At 40.4% G+C, this 24,847-nt stretch overlaps 1 protein-coding gene across 1 annotated transcript; it reads left to right on the plus strand.

The window, feature by feature from the left end:
• Positions 1–8,681: 8,681 nt before the first annotated feature.
• LOC111871343 (proteasome activator complex subunit 3) lies at positions 8,682–24,847 on the plus strand. The gene is made up of 6 exons (XM_023864374.2): positions 8,682–8,842; positions 12,542–12,574; positions 15,839–15,984; positions 18,651–18,837; positions 20,078–20,248; positions 23,771–24,847. The coding sequence occupies exons 1-6, from the start codon at positions 8,819–8,821 to the stop codon at positions 23,957–23,959; spliced, it is 750 nt and encodes a 249-aa protein (XP_023720142.1). The 5' UTR covers positions 8,682–8,818; the 3' UTR covers positions 23,960–24,847.

Genomic DNA, 24,847 nt, shown 5'->3' on the forward strand with positions numbered 1-24,847 from the left:
AATTCTTTGAAAAAGTTGCGTTTACTTTTTCCCGGCCCATTAAAACAATCGTAACCCTAATCTTGCACATGAATTTCCGTAGAACTGCATATTTTCGTTTCCGAATAGACATCAACAGCTGAAAGGAGGACTCGTTTGTGTACTTATCCTTCAAACAAAATAAATCTATTAGTTTCCTTGTGCTCCTTCAGTCCGGCTGCCAATAACAGCAGCCGAACTACTTGACCGGTTTTGTTCAAAATTTGATATGCCAGAACTACGCGAACTGTGGGAATATTCTGGTTCTTTGGTTCGGTTCACCATAAAGATTGTTTTCATTGAAGGGGCTAAATAGAATTCCAAGTAGCCACTGTGCCTTCAGAGCTCTTAAATAGTTTTGTTTTCCATACAAATTATAAAAAAACTAAGGTTACATTAAGCTTACATAAGTATTACCATGTGTTTGTTCAATTTGCGTTGATTCATTTTATTGTGTGTTTACTTGATGGAGTAATTAATTTTGTATCATTTCTATTTCTTAATAATTCTTGACAGAACACTCCCTGTGCCACTTCTATTACAATTATTACTAGTAAAGAGAGCAGTGCAGAGTATGCATATTATTGTCGCGTATTTATGGGTGTGTGAGACTATAGACGGGTATGGATTGGATGTTGGGGTTTTGAGCACTTTAACGCACACCTCTAACCACAATCAATTAAAGCGATATCGCTAATTTCCAAACTACAAACCACTCCACACCAAGTCTTCTCAGTCTGTTTCACTAGTCGTTACTTGGTAGCAGTTCCCAACAACGGCTATTCCTTTGCAGTGTGGCCATCTTCAGGAGTCTTAATATATCAAAACTGCTCCACTGCATTAATATGCGGTAAAATCATACGCTGTAGTCCACTTAATAAAATAAAATTTAAACCCGTTAAAATTTTATGTTAAAGATGATATTTATGATGACCATCTAGGGCCAAAACATGTTGTGTTAAAGCATAAGGGGAAGAAAGAGGAACAATTTGTTGCATTATTGACGGACTGTGTTATACATAAACGTTTTAATACTTTACGCAACAGGACGCTTAAATATAGAATTACTGTGCATATCTTCCTCTTGTCGATTACAACATGTACAAGTGTATGGATTTACGTGTTTTAGGATTACTTCTGTCTGCCTCGTGCATAATTTAGTTATGTAGTCGTACAGGGGCAATTCGCGGGCCGCTGTGCGCCACGTAAGCTTCCAAATACCGCTGAGTGCTCTGCGCATGACTCACGCACAGCTTCTTATCCTGCCGGATTAAACTGTTACATGGAAGTCTTTGGCAGGCTCAGTTTTCCTTGATGTGTTACTTGCATATATATCTTCCAGACCCGGACGCAGACCTAATAACCGGCCAGTTCTTCTTCGGTTTATGCTTGTCAAATAAGCGTCGGGAGAGGTTTTCAGTATTTTCGTGTGTCTGCTGTTCATGATTTCGTAAGATGATGATCGCCATTGACGTAACCTTTATCACTCTTTAGTCAAAGTCAGAGTCAGAGTCAGAGTTACTTTACGTCTCGCGGTTCATCAGTTCGCCTCGGCGACATGCCCCTTGAGACCCACAACCAGAATTTTTATTTTCCAACTTGACACTTGAGGTTATATAGTCCTCAGTGTAACATCAACCCTCACGAGAGGACGGATCTGCCGTTTACAATTACTGCTGGGCCTCGCCAGCGCAGTCATTCTCGGGTCAGATTCCCGCGGGACCCACAACCTCATTTTGCTGTCTCAGATTCGAGACTTCCCCAACCTTCAGGCTGACTTTGACTGTTTTGCTGTATTCAGACAGAATGTCCATCACTGACGCCCTTTGGTTCTCGTGCAGTTTGCTATTCCAGAACAGCCTGACATTACACTCCCATTCAGCCGTGGACACAGTACTAAATCTACTGCAGCTTTTTCGCTTAGTGGGGGGTGGAGTCCAACTGGGTCCACTCGCCACGGCGGCCACTGATTGGCTTATTGTAGCCTGCCCCGAGTGATTATGATGATGGAGTATTTTGTGGAATGAAGATTGGCAGGGGAAACCGAAGTACTCTGAGAAAACCCGCCCCGCCGCCACTTTGTCCACCACAAATCCCACTTAACCAGACCCGGGATCGAACCCGAGCCGCCGTGGTGGGAATGCTGCAGCTTGCTTTGTTACTGGATCTAGCATTCTACCGCGATCTAATAGCATTAACTTGAACTAACAAGTGTGTGTCTAACGTTGGCAACTAGATGGGGAGAAGATCGTATTATAACATGGAGCTACCTAGTAATTACGTGTCACTACCGTGCCCCGTACATCCCACAGGATCTTCCGCCATCTAACAGCTGTAATTCGAACTAATAAGTGTGTATCTAAAGATTGAAACTAGATGGGGTGAAGATCGTATTATAACATTGGGCACCCTAGTGGTGGAACATACAATTACATTGTCACTTCATAGCCCGGGACATCCCACATGTTCAGCCATCTATTAACCTCTGTTTTATTCAATTTAGTCAACGTGTCATTACATATTTAATCCTTTTTTTTCCCTTGGCACTACAGCCCCAGTGGGCCTAGGCCTACCTCCATGAACTTCTCCGTTCACTTTGGTTTTTCTAGATCTTAGACATACGGTAGGACTCCTTGGGCGGTTGATCAGCTCGTTGCAAGGCCTCTACCTGTACACAAACACAGAAAACGCACACAAATATCCATGCCCTGAGTGGGATTCGAACCTATGATCCCGGCTTCCGAGCGAGCGAAGACAGTGCATGCCTTAGACAGCTCGGCTACCGTGGCCGGCATTTAATACTTTACGCTCGTATTAATAGTGATTTTAATAAGACTACTATCTATCGTAACGCTTGTGGGGTAATCTGTTTTATGTTTCGTCCCATATGGGTCATCTTCAGAAGGCGTAATTGCATTAAAATTATAATATATAAAACTTTGTCTAACGTTATGGAATATAACTATGTAAAGGCAGTAAAATAAATTACCTCAGGCCGCGCCATAGCTCAAGCGGTTAGTCGCTGACTTCCCACCGCGGCGTACCGGGTTCGATCCCGGGTCTGGTCAAGTGGGATTTGTGGTGGGCAAAGTGGCGCTGCAGCAGGTTTTCTCCGAGTGCTTCTGTTTCCCCTGCCAATTTTCATTCCACCAAATTCTCCATCATCATAATCACCCGGGGCAGATAAAATAGGCCAATCAGTGGCCGCCGTTCCGAGTGGACCCAGCTCGACCCCCCCCCCATTGTGCGAATAAAAGAAAAACACCTCTCATGTGTTACAATGGATAATGCTCTTATTAAGATCATTATTATCCATTATTAAAATTATTATTCTATGTCTCATTGTTTTAAAATTTTAGTTAGATTCCCTTGTTCATGTCCTTCTATACGTTCTTTTACACGGCTAAACCATCGAATTTCTTCTTCCTCTAACTCTTTCGGAAAGAACAGTGTCTTGGGGGGATGTGGTTTTGTGTAATTTCATATCCATATATCTACACTATATAGCGTGGAATGGTAGGAAGAAGGACAAGCAGTGAATTGGAAATGGTTTGGAAAGAAGCTGTCTTGGCCCTTCCTGTCAAGTGGTTGGAGGAAGAAGGAAGAACACGAAAAGCCACAGTCAAAATAACCGTGACCCAGTCGAGATTCAAAACGACCACCTCCGTAATACAAATCGCGAAATCTTTACACTTTACCTTTGCTAGCTGTTTTTTACTTGGACAGTTTATTCGTTCATGTTCTGACTTGGAAATATGAAAATATACAGAACTGCCAAAAATAAAGGAAGTTTTGAAGCTGGCATGCTTCCTATATTAGGCTTATTGACATCGGAGGATGTTTTCGGAAAGAGTTCAGTCTTGGCACACGCATCTAGAAGCGCCGTTCAACTCCAACGAGAATTCTACAGAAAGCCGTTGACCAGGCAGGCAGGCTGACTCAGAGAATACGCCAGCCCCAGTAGTGGAACTCCGCAGTGGATGTCTACACACTCAGTCCAGTACAGTCCAGTAGACCTTCCGCGAGTGAAGCCAACGCACTTTAAGAAACGCTGTGTGTATCCAGAGCACATAGATGGCAAAGGTAAAGGTACAATTGGCCGCGCGGTCTGAGGCATGAACTGTCTTCGTTCGCTCGAACGCTGGGATCGTGGGTTCGAATCCCACTCAAGCCATGGGTGTCTGTATTGTGTGCATGTATTCTGTGTTTGTGTTGTTCTGTGTGTAGGTATAGGTCTTGCTAAGGGTCGATACCCCGTCCAAGGACTCCTACCGAATGTGTATATAAGATCAAGAAACTGAAAAGGCAGCCAAGGCGCAACGAAGGGCTGTAGAGCAATAATAATAATAATAATAATAATAATAATAATAATAATAATAATAATAATAATAAATGTAAAATTTTCCCTTGCCTGAATTAATTAATCACCACGCCGTTAAGACGTATGGGAAATGGACGTATAACTCCACCGTTGTTAACCTCTGCACTGCATATAAGTGAGTATACAGCTTAACGCCCCGGCAGCTTTACCCCAGGGAAACAGCCCACGGTACACGTTGAATAAGTGGCTGCGTGGGTCCCAGAGCCTGTCTGGACGCCGTAGAGAAGAGAATAAGTTTGCTCTGCCAGGAAACGAACTGTGGTCCTTTTGTCCGTAGCCCGTAGGCAGTGTGTCTCGACCTGAAGCTGGTTTAAGTGACGTGGGATGTTGATTTCTCCAATGTTGCCAATACTGATAGACGCACATGTGTAGTGTTATTATGTGTTGTGGCTATTTCGAAAAGAATGTTTGTTCTGTCTGCTTTGTGTCCCACTATCAGTAAACTATATATATTTTTTTTGTGTGATGTCATTCCAAGATTAATGTAAGTGTTACGTCGGAGAGTTTTGATGCTCACATAACTATCTCTTAGAGGAGATTCTAAAGGGTTATGACCAGGGCCCAGATTTTGATGACCTGAAAATATTAAAAAAATGACCTAGAAAATGACCGAAAAAATCCAGAAAAATGACCCAAAATGTAATATGCAGGACCCGGATTTTGATAACCTGAAAATATTAAAAAAATGACCTATAAAATGACCGAAAAATCCAGAAAAATTACCTAAAGGAGAAAAGAAAGAACACTTCGCTTCCATGTTATTCACATTTCAGAAAACATTTGAAGAAAATTCGCTAAAATGACCAAAAATGACAAGAAATACCCTTATAAGTCCAAAGATTTACCATAAAATTACACCAAAAATGAAAAAAAATTACCTTAAACCTAAAAATGTCAAAAGATGACAAAAAATTGCGTATAAAATTTACATTTCTGTAACCAGCAGCTCATATCCGAGATTTATATATTTAAGAGCATCGCATAGGATACAAGGAAAAAAATATAACATATCAAAATCCGGGCCCTGGTTATGACGATGGTGTATAAAAATCAGAATTACTGGGTTTCTGGACTTTGTCCAAATCGATGAGTATCTGGAAGGAAGCAATAGTGGCCTGATCAATCTGTTGGTCGAGTAAATTACTGCTGGTTCTCGCCAGCCAATTCATTCCTGTTTCCGGATCCCACGGGATACATGGCCGTATTTTTCTCCTTCACGACTTTGAGAGTAGTTCAAATACTCTCTGTGAGGCCAATTGAGGTCCTGTGTCGGTATTTGTCTGGAGGGAGTAAGGAAAATCATGAGAAACCTCAGTAGTGATCGCCGGAGTTAGAGTCTAGATTCGAACCGAGTACCTCAAAAATACAAGCCTGAAGATTTCTGACCTACGTGAATTACTAAGGTTAAGCAGAGTCTCGTGGTACTGTCTGGGTAGGATTAATAGGAAGGAATTTGGAAGGAAATGTTAATGATAGCCTCAGGAGGCACACGGAAGACGTTCCTTAGGGCAGAAGATAACAACTATCATTATCGTTTAGAGACTTATAACAGAGGTCGAGGCTTGCTCTTTCTAACTGGCTTAACCGGGTAGGATTCTTTCTTGAATGTCACATGTAGACATAAACCAAATGTGAATATTACATTCTAAATTCACAAATATCTAAATAATATAATAGAGGCACAATCAAACTGTACAGCGACGGGCTACGTGCCTGACGGCCGGAATTCGATTCCCATTGGATTCTCCACAGCATCCAGACCAACTCTGGGGTCCACCCAGCCTCCTATACAACGGGTATGGAGTCGTTGTTTACTCTCCATACAGTACGGACAATTCTACGTAAGATGAGGCACCGGCTATACATTTAATTAATTTGCAACATCATGGGCCTCCCATGCATTCTTATATAAAAGAAATATCGAATTTCCAATTTGTCCATGGAAACGTATGAAAAGTAAAATATCAACGACTGATTCGATGTTATATAACATCAATTTTATCGTGTTTTATACATAACTTTTAGTTTTTTATATAATCTGACTTATTGTATTTTTACGCAAAGTATTTTAAATGATTAATAACATTGAATCCAATCTAATGTACTGTAATTCAATGGTATATGTTTGTTAATATATGTTTGCCTGATGATGGCCGTTAGTGGCTGAAACAGGTAGCGAAACATAGCTGTGCGCTGACCTTGATCTTTTCTGTTTGTTGTGTTGTGACGGTCAATAAAGAGTTGTATGGAGAGGAGTTTCCCAGGGGTAAAGTGGCCGGGGCGTGAAGCGGATCACTCACCTCACTGCACTAGTGCAGAGGCCAAAAAGACAGTAGGTACTCGTAGACGTAACATATAATGGAAACAAGGACTCCCGGACTCGTGAGAACGTAAAATATGCTCATGAGTCTCGCGAAACTCTGAGCCAATAATGACTGTGCTGAGGAGGACCAGCACAATTTACCCGACCGACTGACCAGCTAATAAAATAGTCGTAAAAGTTTCAAAATGAAGGTGAATTTGTCCCTGTGTTTAATTAAGCATCACGCCATGAAGATTTTTTTTCCTTGGCACTACAGCCTCAGTGGGCCTAGGCCTACCTCCATGAACTTCTCCGTTCACTTCGGTTTTTCTAGATCTTACACATTCGGTAGGACTCCTTGGGCGGGTGATCAGCTCGTCGCAAGGCCTCTGCCTGTACACAAACACAGAAAAACGCACACACACACAAACTAAACACCCATGCCCTGAATGGGATTCGAACCCACGATCCCGGCTTCCGAGCGAGCGAAGACAGTGCATGCCTTAGACCGCTCGACTACTGTGACCGGCCATGAAGACGTACAGGGGATTGAAAATATATGTATTCTTTTCATTAACCGTTGGCACTAAACCTAGGAGAACGGTTAGATTCACGACCTTGCCCCTCTATAAGGAAGGGTAAAGTTGTTCCCGTGCGTAACTAATTAAGCACTACGCCATGAAGACGTATGGGTGAGTGGATGTATAGATCCACATTTTCTTGAACTCGGCACTATTTGGAGATTAGTGGTCAGATTTACGCCTCGGCCACTTTACCCCAGGCGAAAGAGTCCCCGGTACCCGTTGGATATGAGGCTAGGTGGACCCCAGAGCCGGTCTGGACGACGTAGAGAAGAGAAAATTCTTGACCCTACCGGGACTCGAACTCCGACCCCTCGGTCGACAAGCCAGTAGCCAATCGCAATACCGACTGCGTTATCCCGGCTCACCCTGGCCACTGTATCCTTAGACAACGAACACTCGATATGAGGCTGGGTGAGCTACAGCATGGGTCTGGACATCGTGGACTCGAACTCCTATCTTCCACCCCGTAGCCTGTCCGTTGAGGTTACTGAGCTATCCCGGCTCCTGCAAATAAATAAAATTACGGTCTAAATTTTTCTCTTTTAATACTCGTACTAAATCGTTTTCAAGAAATTTTTTATGCGTGAGTGTAATTTTTTTCCAGTTGCATAAGTATCACAGGAAAACATCTCCAGGCTTGAAAATCCCGAGCGGAAACAATTCTGGCTTGTACTCGTGAGGTGGCCGGTTCGAACTTTGGCTATTCTGGCTGAGGGTTTTCGTGGTTTTCCTCAGTGCCTACAGGATAATACCAGGATAATACTTTTAAGGAGTCCAGGACCATTTTGTTCCACATGTATGTTCAATTAGTAGTTCATTAATTATCCTACCCTCCGAAGCCATACTATAATGTGAGCTTCTTAGAGCGTCGTTAAATAATAAGTAAATAAGAAAAAGCGTTTGAGGATGGCAACTCTATACGTGTACACGACATAGGAGCTGTCCAAAACGTTTATATACGAGAACAAATTGTCATGTTATCTGCACTACATCACTGGTATTCTTTCACAACTGTTGGATGGATTTCGGTATTCGCAAGTTGGCACTCAGGTGGCCTGTCTATGTGTCATAGAGGTCCTTAGCCTTGAAGTAGAAATTGCACATATCTGCCCCTAAATGTTGTTTTGGAAACTTGGCAGTCCTTGTGAAAACTGAAAATAGCCGCTTAAATGCGTAGTCATTCGAGGCTTAAAAAAGATATGAAGTTGAATTTGCCGCGCAATATCAAAAGTCTACACAATGTTTATTAAGTTCTGCAACATTACCATGATAAAATCTCATTAAATTTATATCTTAAAATTAATTTACAACAGCGGGATTTAATGGAATTTCTTTCTATAGTTACGTTCGTATAAATCGTAAGTTCTCCTAAGTAACATGACTGAATAGTTCCTTCCGCCTACAAAAAAGCGATTTCCTGTTTCAAATCGCACGTTACACAAGAGCATAAGCTTAGGTAAATTGTGAAAACCGTTGTCTCCAGATCGCTTGCTGGTGCCACATTGGTTATTGTATCAATTTGCAAGTAGTAATATGGCAGATGGACCAACACAGAAAGTAAGTATTTGCAAAACATATGCTTTTCACTTTTCATCGTAGTTTTATAATTCTAAACATAAACCGTTGACAGAGGAGGAAAATAGCATTTTCTGTTTCTAGTTTGTGGTACTGTATATATATTCACTGCCTTTATACAGTTAAAACCTGTGCACCGAATAAATATGTATAAAATGAAATAATTAATTTCTTTTTCGTTCAGAAATCCGTGTTTGTTTCGTACGACATAACCCCATACGCGAATACTTGGAAGATTTTCTTTAAGCAGTAATTAGATTTCATCTGGTGATACTTAGAAAAGGATGATACCAGGGCAGCAATGTTTTCATAGAATTTCCATCGTCATTGCCCTGGTATGTGGAATCGTCCTTTGTGTTTTTCGTATATGGTGTATGAATTGAAAGCGTTACAATTGAATTTCGGTTTGCGCCCTCACATATTGTAACAATTTGTTCACGTTAAATTAAATTAAACTTCGTCTCTGCAGGGAAGCTATAAGTGCTAGGATCATATGAATTATTATCGACTGTGTTTTGCGCATCAAGCATTTCTGTGTGCAGCATTTTATGGTCAAGGTAATTAATTGGCCGGATAATAAAATTCAAAACTTTTTTCATAACATATTTCATGACGCGTCTATTTATAGAACAGAACTAGCTAAGAATAAAATCCAGTGAAGAGTTCTCATATGATGGTGATGGATATTTAAGTACAAAATGTTGGAATTGTTTGATCAGCCAAATAACTTTCCTCTGTCCAAGAATGACCTTGTAACATGCAAGGGCATAAATGAAATAATTCGTGATTTGTTAATCTTGACCCAGATACAAAATTAGTAATTTTCTAGGATGTTAACAGAACTAAATATTGATTATGTCCTTAGTTTATGATTTTTGCTTCTGTAATTGAATGGCTCAAGTGTTTCAGTGTCACTCGCTTAGCATGCTGAATATTACATATGAATTCATGTGTGTTGTACAAGAGGCACCATGTCGAAGATGAATATTGGAAATAAGATAATTGGTAAACTTATAAGAGTGATTACTAATACATTATTTAATCATACTGCTAATGTGACATGCATAAACATTGTTAAAGTCTTGAATAAGTATAAATTCTTTGTTATGCTTATGATTTCCACTCACAGTGTTGCTGTCTCTTATTTGATCTGTAATCTACATCAGGAGATCTGCGAAGTTAGCCGCTAGTACACCAGGTGTGTTAGTAATAATGTGATAGAACAGATGACTGCCTCTCTGAAACCTGTTGTTCAGCATGTCTACTTACAAAGAGAAGGAAAGAACAGGACTGTAACATGAAATGCAATTCTTCCTGATTTAACAGTGTTTGGTAGATGGCATATGAATACAGTATTGTTCCTGGAGTAGGCCACTATGTAGCTCCCACCTGCATACTGTTTAGTTACCCAGTGGCTGTGTGAAGTATGTGTATAGTGATACCATATGACAACTGAGCAGGTTGGTATGGCGATAACATTCTGGGCTCATTCAGAAAGTACTCATTTCAAATCTGAGCTAAGACACTGTCTATCCTCACAGGGTCTTTGTTGTTTTCATTAGTCGCTTTAAGCAAGTACTTTGATATTACCTTCATTTGTCCATAGTTGCATCCTTCGAAATCCTTTTGCATTCATTAGTCATTCTATCACTAAATGCTGTATAACCTAGGTACTGACAGTGTCATAAAATAAGCCACAAACCACAACTGAAAGTGAAACAGAGAGAGAGAGATGTTTTGTGTAAAGCATTGATGATACTATTTCATTCTGAAAAAATGATTTCAATGCACTTCCATTATTAAAGTGGCTGTACCAGTTCTAATGATACAGCATCATTAAACAAGTAAATTAGAAAAAAATATAAGTATCAAACTAAAAAAAATATTGTACAACTTTCAAATTTATTTTCATCCTTATCTGAAGTGAATACAATTGGACATGTCAAAAAATAATGGTGAATACATCACATGTCAAAGTCACATAAAAATTACGCAGTGATCTATCACGATAATATAACAACCGTTATAGGGTACATAACCCTATGGAGGAACATAGACTGAGGGTGTTTGAGAACAGGGTGTTGAGGAGAATATTTGGACCAAAGAGAGATGAAATCACAGGAGGTTGGAGAAAACTGCGTAATGAGGAGCTTCATAACTTGTACTCTCTCCAAGTATAATTAGAATGATCAAGTCAAGGAGGATGAGGTGGGCAGGTCATGTAGCACAAATGGGGGAGATGAATGCGTCTAGGATATTGGTGGGAAAGCCAGAAGGAAAGAGACCACAGGGAAGACCAAGGTGTAGGTGGGTGGACAATATTAGAATGGATTTTACAGAGATAGGATGGGATGGTATGGATTGGATAAATCTGGCGCAGGACATGGACCAGTGGAGGGCTCTTGTGAACACGGTGATGAACCTTTGGGTTCCATAAAATGCTGGGAAATTCTTGAGTAGCTGCAGAATTGGCGGCTCCTCAAGTAGGGCTCAGCTCCATGAGTAAGTAATAGGGTACATAACAATGAAAGATGCACAAGACCAAAAGAGGAGTTTCAGTACATTGCAGAAAAATTCTAACCCCTTCATTACAGAATGTGCTTTCTTGTGCCCTGAAGATGGAGCCATCAGTTTTCTATAATACAGTTGTACCTGTTGTGCAGACAATATAAAATCAGTTTTAGGATTCACACATCAAGTCTCTTTGTCTGTTTTTGTTATTTACTTTATTTTACGCTACGTGTTTTGGCCTAAATTGACATCATCAGGTGTGTTGATGGAAACAGCTGCTCTGTTGTTACGCTGGTGTATTTCACATTTTACGAGTAATGTGAGGTGCTTATGAAATATATTATTGGCCATTTAGGCTGAAGCCTAGAGTGTAAAATAAATTAAGTAATAAGAAGAGACTAAGTGCCTCAAAGTGTGAATTCAGTATATGGATGGGGTTGCACAGAGATGGTGAAGCGAGAATCCTAAGATTGGATTGCATGGCGCAACAGGATGCTTCAGTACAACATATATAATTGTAATATTCACTGCATTCAGAACCTCAAATCTCATTAGAATGTTGATTACATTATGCAACATACGTCCATAATTATTAATAGATGATTGAACAGAACTAATCTAATGTAAACTAGTTCTATTAACATTTTTCTGCCATGTATTAAGAATATAAAATACAAGTTCCTTTTAGACTGTTAACTGTTTAAAGTGATTTATAATGTAGTAATATCTGTAGGCATATTTTGTCTTGCAAAATCTTTACACTTCTGTGCATCAACCATTATTTTTTTATCTTTAAAATTATACATGAAAACAATTTGCAAGATCTTAATGCAGTGTTAGTGACCGCCTGTGTGGTCTAGTGGTCAGATCCAGAGATCTGGGTTTGATTTGCAGCGCTGCCAGATTTTTTCTGAGAAGTAGTGGGTCTGGAACAGGGTCCAGTCAGCCTCGTGAGGATAACTGAGGAGCTATTTCAAGGAAATAGCGGCTCCGGTCTAGAAACCCGAAATTAACAACCGTGGTGACTCGTTGCACTGACCACACGATACCCACTACCCGCAAAAGTTGGGACTAACTTCGCCGACAAGTGGCTTTTGCTTGGTTGGTATAGATCACTTGCAGACTAAAATCAGGGAGTTTGTTTTTGTAATGCAGTGTTGTATGTTACAGGTGCAAGAGTACAAGGACTCGCTGAAATCGAAGGTGAGTGAATGATCGGCGTGTTGTGTGAGTCATACTAATCCTCATCTCCCGGCTTAAAGCAGGTGTTTTGGGAAATTTGCTGTTCTTACTCACTTACAAAGTATGTCAGACAAGTTGTGTCATTTTGTATCGTAACCCTTTCAGGGCCGTGACACATATATTTAAACCTTTCTTAGGTGCTTCTGACAAGTCAGATCACAATTATTTGTTTTGCAGTGTTATAAATTTACCACTCATCACCTAGGCATTGTTAAAAAAACAAATAGCTAATACTATTGTCTTGGATCTCTCTTAGAATTACTCTTGACGGTGTACCATCACATACCATGGATGTTTCGCAATATTGTGAAAATACCTGACCTGAGAGTGTTGTTGCATCACATAAACACTCAGTCAGTGGTACACTAAAGGGATTCTTATTAAGGAGAACAGTGGAGGCATGACAGTCATTTGACACGTACGAAGAAGACGAGATCTGAACCAGACCAGCTGTAATCAGGCACTGTAAATTATGAACATTACTGCCTTCTGAGATATTGTGTTGTTTGTCGGATGCGTGCCATGTTTTGAAGAAGTGCATAGGGTAGTAGAGAAGCTTAGTATGGAAAACAGTGGTTCTGCTATAGGGTGATAAAGGTAACAGACTGTGGAGGCCCATAGGTTGTGAGATAGCAAGGCTCCCACATTTTCTAGACATTCAGCTCACAGATGGCGGTGAGGTTGCCAGTTTTACCTACAGGATGCCCTTTACCCCCAAGGAAGATTCCTGGTGCTCATTTCTGTTAGAAGTTGAATCGACCCCAGGGCCATAATGTGGCTGGATGGATTAGTTCAGTTGAAAAATCCAGTGATCATCCAGCTTGTAGCATAGTTCCTCAAGCAACTACACTACCCCATGTCCCTCTGGTATAGGGAAGGGGTTGAAATGTAAGGGGAAGGAGAGGACGTCGGTAGGGATGATGAAAGGAATGCCCAGAAATGAAATAAAATAATTCATAGGATGAAGTAAATAAGATCAGTAGAAAAATGAAAGAGGGCATATGTCCATGGGAAAGAAGTGAAGAATAATAGAAAGAAGGAAGGATTATAACAGAATGAAAGGAAAGCAGAAATTATGTGGAATTATTGGATTTTTGGACTTTTGCTTCATCTGGAATTCTAGGTAATAGAGGACACGATGTTTCAGAAACTGGATCTGTTTCCCAGATGAGAAAGACTCAGAGGTCCAGTGATTGAGAATAGCTCTTTTTAAGGGGCCCAACTGAGTAGGTGTCTTCCTTTCTCAGCTGAAGACGAAAACAGAACCAGTTTCTGAAATGTCATGTCCTCTATTATCTAGTATGTCCTGTATTACAAATGATAAACAATTCCGGCCACTGTGACTGTTGAAGCTTTTACTACTTCACTTCTTAGCACCCTAACATGTTTCGGTCCCATAGACCATCATCAGAGGGAACATCAGTACTTTTAGAAACTACTATTACATTGGGTGTTTTGATTTTTAAAATACACAAATATACAATATTTGTAATATACACTTCGGGGCAGAACCCGGCATTTTGTTAATAACTCGGATACTAATAAAGATATTGCAACGAAATTTGGAGTGGACTTACCTTAGTTCATGTGAAGTCTGGTGACATCATAACAAGTGCTGGAAATGGCCACCATTTGCGAATTAACATATCCGGAAAGATGGAACCACACCTCGTCCGAAAACCAAGTGTAGTCCAGAATGTCCAGATTATCCTGGACAAGTGTCTGTAACCATTGACAATACGCCACTCTCTTCACGTAATCTGGCTCTTTTAACTCGCGCACCATGGAGATTCGGTATGCATGAAGCTTAGATTTCTTCACAGCACGATAGCAAGTGCTTGTCGAAAGACCTGATTCCTGTGAAACTCAGCCCAATGACTTCTTAGGAGACGCCAGCAGTCGGGCCTTCACATCCTGGATCGTTTCCGCTGACATTGCTGGACGACCTCCTGTGTGCTGATCCAAAAGTGTCCCCTTGGTTTCAAGTTTTTTGGACAAGACCCAAATTCTGGACTTACTTGGCGGAACTCTGCCTCTAAACTTCACCAGGAATTGTTGTTGACATGCCTTGATGGATTCTGTTTTCCAATATGCGTGCACAATAAACACTTGCTGCTCCAGGGTGTACCGATCCATTTTTCCGTTGTGTACGCACTTCACACTGGCGAACAACACTCAAGAAGAACAACCGCACTGTCTAAACACCCTCAGCCAAAAGTGCAAAAATAAATGAGACCAGCAGGGGCGAGTACGCAGGGGCTAGACTGGTGTGACACACCGGATGCAGATAAGGGCAGCTGATTAACAGGCGCAACACATCGACACTGTTGCCATTTCCAGCACTTGTTATGACATCACCAGACTTCACATGAACTGAGGTAAGTCCACTTCAAATTTCGTTGCAATATCTTTATTAGTATCCGAGTTATTAACAAAATGCCAGGTTCCGCCCTGAGTGAAACACCCTTTACAAAATCCAAATTTCTTACAACTACAGCAACTGTCCTTGATGTAGGGGAGTGGACAATATTAAAATGGATCTCAAGAGAGATAGGATTGGATGGAATGGATTGGATTGATCTGGCTCAGGATAGGGACCAGTGGAGGGCTCTTCTGAACACGGTAATGAACCTTCGGGTTCCATAAAATGCTGAGCAGTTCTTGAGTAGCCGCACAGTTGGCAGCTTCTCAAGAAGGGCTCAGCTCCATGAGTGGGTGACATCACATTGTATTATAAAATGTTTAAAATAAAATGTATTTTTCTTTAGAGATGAACAAAGATGATTTTTAAGATGTAACACTGTGTAGTTAGTAGACGGGTGCCAGTGTTTTGGAGGATCCTGTTGTGTCAGGTTTTTCGAAAACACTGCACATGCCTATGAAACTACTCTCACAAGAAAGACTCCCTAGAATCTCTCTGTTTCAAAATTGAACATATCACTCTGCAGAATCAAAAAGTTTTAAGAATTTCCAAATACATTTCTTTTTATGTCAACACTACAAGCACTACACTCTTTTAACCCTTTAAAAGACAGTGGTTAATATATGTACCACCTGCCTTAAGAACTGCATTTTTGCCTGCACACCATACTTACAGGTTTTGTATGATTTACAGAATAAACAGCATTGACTGATTGGTATCTGTGATTGAGAGTATGTGTTTTTCTCTTATAAGGGTCTGAATTTTTAAATATTATTTAGTTCATCTAGTTGTGCATATTTCAGGCAGAAATCTTGATCCTCAAAGGTTTCCCAAAGAAAATTGTTGAATTAAATGAATTACTTGATACGGCACAATTTGGGAGGCAAGATTTGACAGACATTCATCAGCCCCTGAACATCCCTGTGCCAGATCCGGTCATTGTTAACAGGTGAGTACATGGGGGCTGCAAACAAAAGCAAATGTAGGATTTGAAGTTGTCGCAGCAGTGGTTATGAAGAGTTCTGTCTGCACTATGTAAGATCACCTAGTCCTTTGATAATCAAGCAACATGCTCCTCCAAAACATTGGTCGACTCTCAGGGCACTTCATGGTATTATATCCCAGAAGAGAGAACTCTTCAAGAGCAAATGTTGTCGTATCTCACTACGGTTCCAAAGGTGTGATTGTGTGTGGAGTTTCAGCTGTCAGGGCTTAATGAGCTAATGAGTGTGTAAAGTAGAATTTTAATCCATTCTTCAGGTCAGGGATTGTGTTCGTGCAAGGTTGAAGGTGGTACTTTGCTTGTAATCGTATTACACGTTACATATTTACCTACAAGATTTTGCCCTTTCTGAAATCTGAAGACGAAATATCTTTCCCCAGCACGGTTTGCTGAGTCGGTTGTCCTAGCAGTAACATTCTAAGACTCATATTTTGGAGGTCCTCGCTTGAACCTTGTATGGACACAAAAACTGCCTTGAGATGTTTTGTGGCTTTCCTGTGTCCCTTGAGAAAATGTTAGGATAGTAACTCAGGTTGTCACAGCTTCCTTATGTATCACTTCTAGTTCATTCATCTGGCCTATCATTTGATGCCATATAGTCTAGCTGCTGACAGTCCTGTAAAATAATCCACAAAGAAAAAGCAACATAATTTATCCACTAATTGTTTATAATCAAGGGTGTTTAACCTAATTTTCGAGTTCCTCCAAAGTTCGCTGTTATGACTTTCACTATAAACATTTTTGGGTGGGAGGGTTGAAGTTTTAGAAGTGTGGAGAATTACACTGTAGTTATTGCTTTGAATTATGTAACATTTCAGAAGTATAGAAGGACCTGAATTGATGGAGAGTTCTATTTTACAAAGTCCATAGTTGACCAGTTAGGTATGAGACAGCAACAGCTTATTAAACATGGAGTTATTTTCTGGGAAAACACCACATTTGGCAAAACTAAAGTCTTGCACAAAATTGGGGTTTAATGAGAACCGTGGCTACTGTCATTGCTCATCATAGTGTACATTGCCTGTTCCTTCATGAAACAAAAACTGTACACCTGATAGATAACATTAGATATAAATTAGAAAATAAGTGTACAAAAAGACCTACTGCATGGTAATGGAAGTCAGAGGACTGGTTGCAAATCCCATTGGAGCCTTTACCAGCAAACATGAATCCCTTGAGTATGGAAGCCGCCAGTGTTTTCAACTTTTCTATTTCTCTATGGCTCTACAGCCCTTGTAAACCTTGGCTGCTTTTTCAGTTTCTTAACACTTTGCGGTCCGCGCATGCATTAATACGTTTTTCGCTTTTAAACGTGACAGACCGGTTGCGTATTAATACGTTTTTAGAATATGATAAGTTGCAACACACTATACATCTCTCTGGCGCCTCCCATCTTGCACGTAGCTGCCTGCTCTTCAGTCCTGGAGGGATACTCGTGTTGTGAATATGATTTCCACAATTCACAATTCGAGCATGGTTGATGTTCAAAGGAGACATGGGCAAGGAAAGAAGCCTGTTTGTATTTCCAAGTATAATATGTTCATGAAGGGAGTTGATAGAACCGATCAGTACTTGGCCTATTATTCGCTTCCTCGGAAAACAGTAAAGTGGACAAAGAAAGTTGTCTTGTGCCTTATAAATTGTGCCATTTTCAATTCATTTTTGGTTTTCAAAAATCTAAACCCTCATTCAAAATTGAAATACAAGGCATTTCTGCTGAATGTGGCAAAAGCCTGAGCTACAGACTACCCGGCGGCAGACACAGTCTTAGTGCGACCGGGCCTGTCTACTCCCACCCCACGCAGGCCTCATTTTGACCCCCCTGGGCAACTTTTGGGTGATACGCGGAAACATACCCGAGTGAACATTTCAAGGGGAAGCATCCTTCTAGGCAGTGCTGTGTTTGCGCAGTTCACAAGAAAAGGAGTAAGACTGTCTACATTTGCAAGTTTTGTGTAATGCCACTTCACAGAGAAATATTTCAAGAAATATATCACACCCCCAAGCACTTCTAGGAGCAGTGGTAAGTGTTCTAAAAAAATTTTCGTTCATAAAATTAATTAGGAATTTTAAATTAATTTTTAAAGTGAACAGTGCACAAGTTACGGTAGTAGGTAAAAAAATGCCGGTCCCCAGGGCGATTTAAATATTTAAATTGCCAGTCCGCAAAGTGTTAATATATATGTAAGTGGTAGGATTCTTTGGATGGGGAATCAGCCTGTCACAAGGCCGCTATGTGCACAGAGATCAGCAGAGAGACAGAATAAACGCACACAGACATCCATGCCTCCAGTGGGATTCGAACCCACAATCCCAGTATTCGAGTGGGCAAAGACGGTTCATACCTTAGACCACGCAGCCACTGTGAGCGGCTTTTCCATTCTCTACAGGTTACTAATACTGCAGATAGCTCTACCAAGGGCTTGACAGAGTAGGTTTTCTCACCCAAAGACAAAAGCAGAACCAGATTCCGAAACATAATGGTTTTGAAGAACCCCAACAATATTTTTAAGCAATGTGTATTGCCATTGTGAACAAACTTTAAAGTTCATTTAAATGTTGCATGTCTCTTTGCTGTGTTGTGTTAGTTTTAATCCAGTTTTTGTTGAAAGCCATGTGGTGGAACAGCCGGCCAACAAGAAGTGGAAATATGATAACTGTGTGGACAGCGGCAGCGAGGTGTCCGGTACTAAGGTGATGGCTCTCCTGTCTGGTGCAGTGCCATGTAACAAACACTTATGCGATGTGGTTGCCGTTGTGAAGCCCCACATCAGACAATTAATTGAAGATGCAAACCTGGTAAATATGTAACTTAACCCAGTGCTTATGAACCTTTTTAAATGACATGACTGTTGTTGGGTTTCAGATGTGTACAGAGGTTACTAAGAACAGTGCCATCTTCAGGGATGTGATGCTCTGGTAGATGTTCATAGTTTTTCTAGACAGTCGACTCATAGATGGCGGTAAGGTTGTGAGCCTTACATGCCGGCCACCCCTTACCCCCAAGAATATTCCTGGTATTCATTTCTGTTAGAGGCTGAGTCAACCCCAGGTCCATAGTGCGGCTGGAAGAATTATTTCAATTGAAAAAATCCAATGACCTCATCGGGACTTCAACCTATGACCTTCCAGCCTGTAGCATAGTGCCTCAACCTACTACACTACTGCATGTCCCCATTGATTCTCATACATTGTCATTTTAAACAAACTATTTAACTGAGATTTCAAGTTCTCATGGCATTGCATGTAAAGATTATTTCTGTATTCTGGGACATCACGCTGTATAGTATGGTAGATTTTACCAGTATTTTGGAGGAACCTCCTGCTGCCATCTTCTGGTTAGAAGAGGAATCTGTCCTGAAGATGGAGACAGCAAATTCATGAGAAACATCGGTAATGATCCACCAGACTGTGGTGTCAAGTTCCTGTGGTCAGCATCTTCAAGCTTCATGCATTTTGTGCACAGAGAAGAAACTGTATTGGATGGAAGTGCACGTACGTCATATTGTTATGAAGAAAGCTTTTACTGGTTCTCACGGTCTCTTCGCTTGCGGATTTCTTATATATTTTTCCTCCTACCCTGAAAATGGAGGCGATACGTTCCTCCAAAATGTCAGTTAACACCACATATACACGGTGCCAAATCCCAGAAGACTGCTTTCTTCATAGTCACCGCCATGAAAGCCTCAAATCTTGCAGCATATTGTTATTTTGGTGTCCTCTTTGGAAAAGGAAATCAACGAGTATGATAGTGTAATACATCATTTTTAACTCTGAGGCTTTGCATTCTGTTAACCCTTCAAAGCCCATTGGGTCATGTATGTACCATGTGCTTTAACATTAAAAAGCTCTGCATTTTGTCCACATAATGCACATACAAATTTCACAAGACCCTCAGAATAATAGCTATTGTTTCCCTAAATAACATTAACTAGATGATGTTTATAAAGTAGATGTAGTGTTTTCTGTTAGGTAAGAACTGTGCTTCTAAATGTACAAGAACTTCAGCTTTAAGCAATACTTCTGTTCTTTGTTTCAGCTGAAAATGTGGATTTCTTTCATGATTCCAAAAATTGAGGATGGTAATAACTTTGGGGTGTCAATTCAAGAGGACACCCTGGGGGAAATCCAGTCTGTTGAAACGGAAGCTGCCACCTTCTATGATCAGATTTCACGGTACTTTGTATCAAGGGGGAAGGTAGTTTCCAAGGTACGCATTTCGTAGAGCATGTGAAGATCATGTTATAAAGAAGAAAAAACCGTTTCCCCTCTTTATCTCCTCCAGTCTTCTTGACTGTACAGATAGGCATATCAGTTCCTTCACCAGCCTAATGTACCTCTTATCTTCATTTCTTTTGTTTTGCTGTACACTTTGCGCTGTAGGTTTGTAATTCTGTGCTGTCGTTGGCCACCTGTCTCCACCCATTCTGTCAACACCCTTGTTTCCTTCTTTCGGTCATAATCAATTTCATAACTTGTACTCTTCTCCAAGTATAATTAGAATGATCAAGTCAAGGAGGATGAGGTGGGCAGGTCATGTAGCACGAATGGGGGAGATGAATGCGTATAGGATGTTGGTGGGAAAGCCAGAAGGAAAGAGACCAAGGCGTAGGTGGGTGGACAATATTAGAATGGATCTTAGAGAGATAGGATGGGATGGTATGGATTGGATAGATCTGGCTCAGGATAGGGACCAGTTGAGGGCTCTTGTGAACACGGTAATGAACCTTCGGGTTCCAAAAAATGCCAGAAAATTCTTCAGTAGCTGAAGAATTGGCGGCTCCTCCAGAAGGGCTCAGCTGCATGAGTAAGTAAGTAAGTAAGTAAGTAAGGTTCTCCTTTTTAACTGTTCAGAATTGTGGGGGGGGGGACATTATGCAGTTTTTTTTCCCCAACAGGTTTTGTCACTATAAAACAATGTAGCATGCTTGTAAGATATTTATTTTTGATTATATAGGGTATCCCATGATATAAGGTAGATACTTCACCTGCTTTTAAGGGAGATATTTACACGGTTTTAGGCAAACATACTGCATCCATCTACAGATCAAAATTAGGACTAAATTTGAAAACTTTCTTCTTTCCTCTTATTCCCTTTCTCATATTCTGTTCTCCATACTCACTTTTACGTGTCTCTTCCTCGTTTTGTTTTTCCCTCTTTCAACTTCCTGCATCAATAACAAGAATGTAGTGGGCATAAGAATTTGTGAGGTAGGAGTGATAGTACCATCATGTAATATGGTTGGTTTGTGTGTTTGTAACTGTGACAGTTTTCCCGCTTACTTCAGTTGGGTTAAGTGATTTCAAGTTGCACCCACTCTTGTCTCTGAGAGGTCCCTACAGTCATATGACTGCAGTGGCATCCAGAAGCAGGAACCCAAAATGGCATCTAATTTTGTCTTCACACTTCTGTTATCATGAGCAAAAGGTTCTTTTAAATGCCATAAATATACAGTGTGGGACCCCCCGGCACTCAACGAAAATCCATCTACCTTTGGCAGGTTTAAACCCTTGAACCTTGGATCCAGTGGAAAAGTGTTTTTAAAAATGTAAATTGACATGCAGAAATTTTCATTTTTTAGTTTTATGGTGATAATTAATGAACCAATGGATCTAGGCATGTGAACTTCGGTATGGAGATGGTTCTTAGACATACCTACAAACAATGTGTGAAATGCTGTTTGTAAGTCTGTAATTGCAAACATGTAGCAAGGGTGTAATACTTTGACAACTCCAAATTTAAAGTACATATGATCTGTGCTTAAGCTAGTAATACTAACAGACATGGAAGATTAGAAGAGTGTGTAATAGGAAAGTTGGCTTAAAGAGTTCTGCTCAGTACAGCTTGTTAAATTGTGTTTTTATTTCCATAAAGTGTTGACAGGCATAAGTAATCATTGTATTTGTGTCAGGTTGCAAACCATGCAGTAGTGAAACCTGGTCTAGAGTACAAAATAGTCTCAGTATGGGTGTAAGGGCCCCCATACACACACAGTTTGGCCTCATGTTCGGCCTGCACAGTTGAAGACTGAAAGGCAAAACTGATGTGTGTGGTGCGCCCGGCCGGCCAATCGTTTGGGCTGTTGGACTGTAGGAAAGCTGTCAGTTCTACCTGCAGGATGTAGCACGTGACGTGTGTGACTCGGCAATATAGGCAGGAAGCCTGCCGGTTTATCTGCGCGTGTATGAGGAAAGAAAAGGAGAGGGGGCCCCAAGTGCTTGCTATGTGTGTGCCGTAGACACAGCACCAAACATTGCAGTTGAGTGGATGTCACTTCTGTCTTGTATTTGCAGGCCCTTGGTTATGTTTCAGCTTGGAGGCTTTTTGTGGTTTTCCTCAGTCCATCAAGGCAAATGCTGATACAGTGTCTCAGACTATGACAACTTTTCCAGATCCATCCCAATTCATTAGTCCCTGATTATCCTACCATTTGATGCCCTCGAGACAGATGGCAGAATAGTACAGGGTAATTCTAAATTATTACAGGGTTTCCATGGCTTATAATTTTAAAACCGGAAACAAATAAGACTGCTTACAGAATATGCAAGTGTAACTCAGAAAGTTTTAATGCTTATAGAATCAATACTGCAGAATGCTAAACAACTTCAGTGTGTGCCCCTTTCATATCACATAAGATGTTCAAGCTTCCTGGATTCGGTCAAGATCTTCCTGTGAAGTGCTCAGTCTTCCTGCTCCTTTTTGGTGCAGAACCTTACCAGTCCCTTGGAATTACTTTGACCAGCGTCGGGTAGCATTATATGATGGTGAATCTTTTCAATAATGAGTTCTGTAACGACATTGTGTTTTGACAATGGACTTTGTTTTGAAACACCAACGTACGCACATTTTGAGGTATGATATATTTTCCCGCAGACATCAGTGCAGCAAGTGAGTTACACTTTCAGAGTCTACAAGCAATTTCATTTTGTTGTTTTCGGTTTGAAAATTATAGGGCACAGAAACACTGAAAATAATTTAGAATCTCTCTGTATATCAGATTGTGATGGTTTCCTTCCACATCCTTTACTATTCATTAGCCACCAGTCTTCCTACTCTTAGTCTCTATATTTTGTCTAATTTAGAACGTCTATGAGGGTACATCGTCGTCAAATTGTGATGTAAATCCTTCTGTCACCATTAGAAAGTTACTAGAGTCTAGTTTTCTGCATACCATGGGAATGAAAATCACCACACTTGGGGTATTGTTGAACACACAGGGCCCTTCTTCCATAAGGTTGAACTGCTTAGGGTATGACATACCATCAGAGATTTTTTAGCTGCAGTATGAGAGATACTGTCACCATCATGAAGTAAGCAGTAACAAAAAATACCATAGAAATTGAAGTAAGATATGGGATTTGAGGTTCTCACAGCAGCGGTTATGGAGAGTTGTGTGTTCTTGGATATAACGCTGTGCAGACAGTTGAAAGTCAGCCGATGTTTTGGATGAACGTGTCACCTCCATCTTCAAGGTCGAAAAATAAGCCTAGCAAACCAGCTTGAAAGCATCTGTTTGCCATGTGCTTCCATTCTAGTTTCGTGCTTGATTTAATCATCGACCCTGAAGATGGAGGCAACATGTTCATCTGAAACTTCGGTTGTTTTTTAGTGGCCTATGCAGTGGCATATCCCAGAAGATATAACTCTTCAAAGTGATACATATTAATCCATAGTGAGTCTGTGAGTTTGATTCTTGTCATCTGTTTGGTATTTAATGTTTGTTTTTGTTAGGTGGCCAAGTACCCACATATTGAAGATTATCGGAGAGCTGTGCAAGAACTTGACGAGAAGGAGTATGTGAGCTTGTGGCTTGTCATGTGTGAGATACGGAATCGCTACTGCACTCTTCATGATATTGTGGTTAAGAACCTGGAGAAGATCAAGAAACCACGATCGTCTAACGCTGATTCGCTTTACTAGAAAATCCATACTCCCTGATCTAATTCCATGCTGTTGTTAAGATTTGTACGATTGGTAGGGGACAAGGGGTTTGCAGTCGAAATAATCATTTTTATAAATGTCAAAGCAGACTGAAATTTTATACAAAAAGATCTGGTGAAATCTAATGTGACCCCAAACACACATACACACGAATATAGTTTGTGTAAGAAATTACAAATTTGGTTTCATTTTATAATTTATAAGTGTGAGGGTAGGTTTTTCTTAAGATTGATTTACCACATTTTGCCATTTTCAGTATCTCATTACACCTCTTTGTAAGTGATCTATCCTTTTTCCTTAATGCTGCAAATTTTTTTTTAGTCCACTACACAAATTATAGGTCTCTGAAAACAATAGTTGATGTGTATTTAATTTACTGTCGTATTAGATGAGGTACTGCAGTAATATAGAATGCAAACATGACACCATAGGGATGTAACTGTGTTATTTATATGCTCAGGAGAGAGCCCTACCATTAACAGTTTTGATGCTTAAGCCCTGTTTTTTGGTCCTTTTTTAATTCCATTTCCTCTCCTCCACACATGCAAACACAATTACAGAGTGTGGTAAAAGCCAGATAACTTTATGTTGTAAGTTTCCTGCAGGCTTTGAAGAACTGAAGATTATAACTGGTCCTAAACAAGAGAGGTTTTTCCTACATTCCTTTGTGAAGTATTGAGGGTGACTGTTGTGTTTTGTATTCGTTGACTTTTGCCATATCCTGTAATGTAACTGTGAACATTTTGCAGGTTTTGAACACACTACCCTCTTATGGGAGACTTTATACTGAGCAGATGCAAGACTCATTTGGTTTTTACAATGTAATGAATGTTTGTGAATAAAAGCAAAGTTATCTTGATAAATTCA

The sequence above is a fragment of the Cryptotermes secundus genome, unplaced genomic scaffold (genome assembly GCF_002891405.2).
Source record: "Cryptotermes secundus unplaced genomic scaffold, Csec_1.0 scaffold3240, whole genome shotgun sequence".
NCBI classification, from domain to species: domain Eukaryota; kingdom Metazoa; phylum Arthropoda; class Insecta; order Blattodea; family Kalotermitidae; genus Cryptotermes; species Cryptotermes secundus.

Excerpts from the sequence above, each read along its gene's own strand:
- LOC111871343 (XM_023864374.2), top strand. The coding sequence starts at position 8,819 with ATGGCAGATGGACCAACACAGAAA. Across the intron at positions 8,843-12,541 it reads CAGATGGACCAACACAGAAA|GTGCAAGAGTACAAGGACTC; the intron begins GTAAGTATTTGC and ends TGTATGTTACAG. Across the intron at positions 15,985-18,650 it reads GATCCGGTCATTGTTAACAG|CCATGTGGTGGAACAGCCGG; the intron begins GTGAGTACATGG and ends TTTTGTTGAAAG.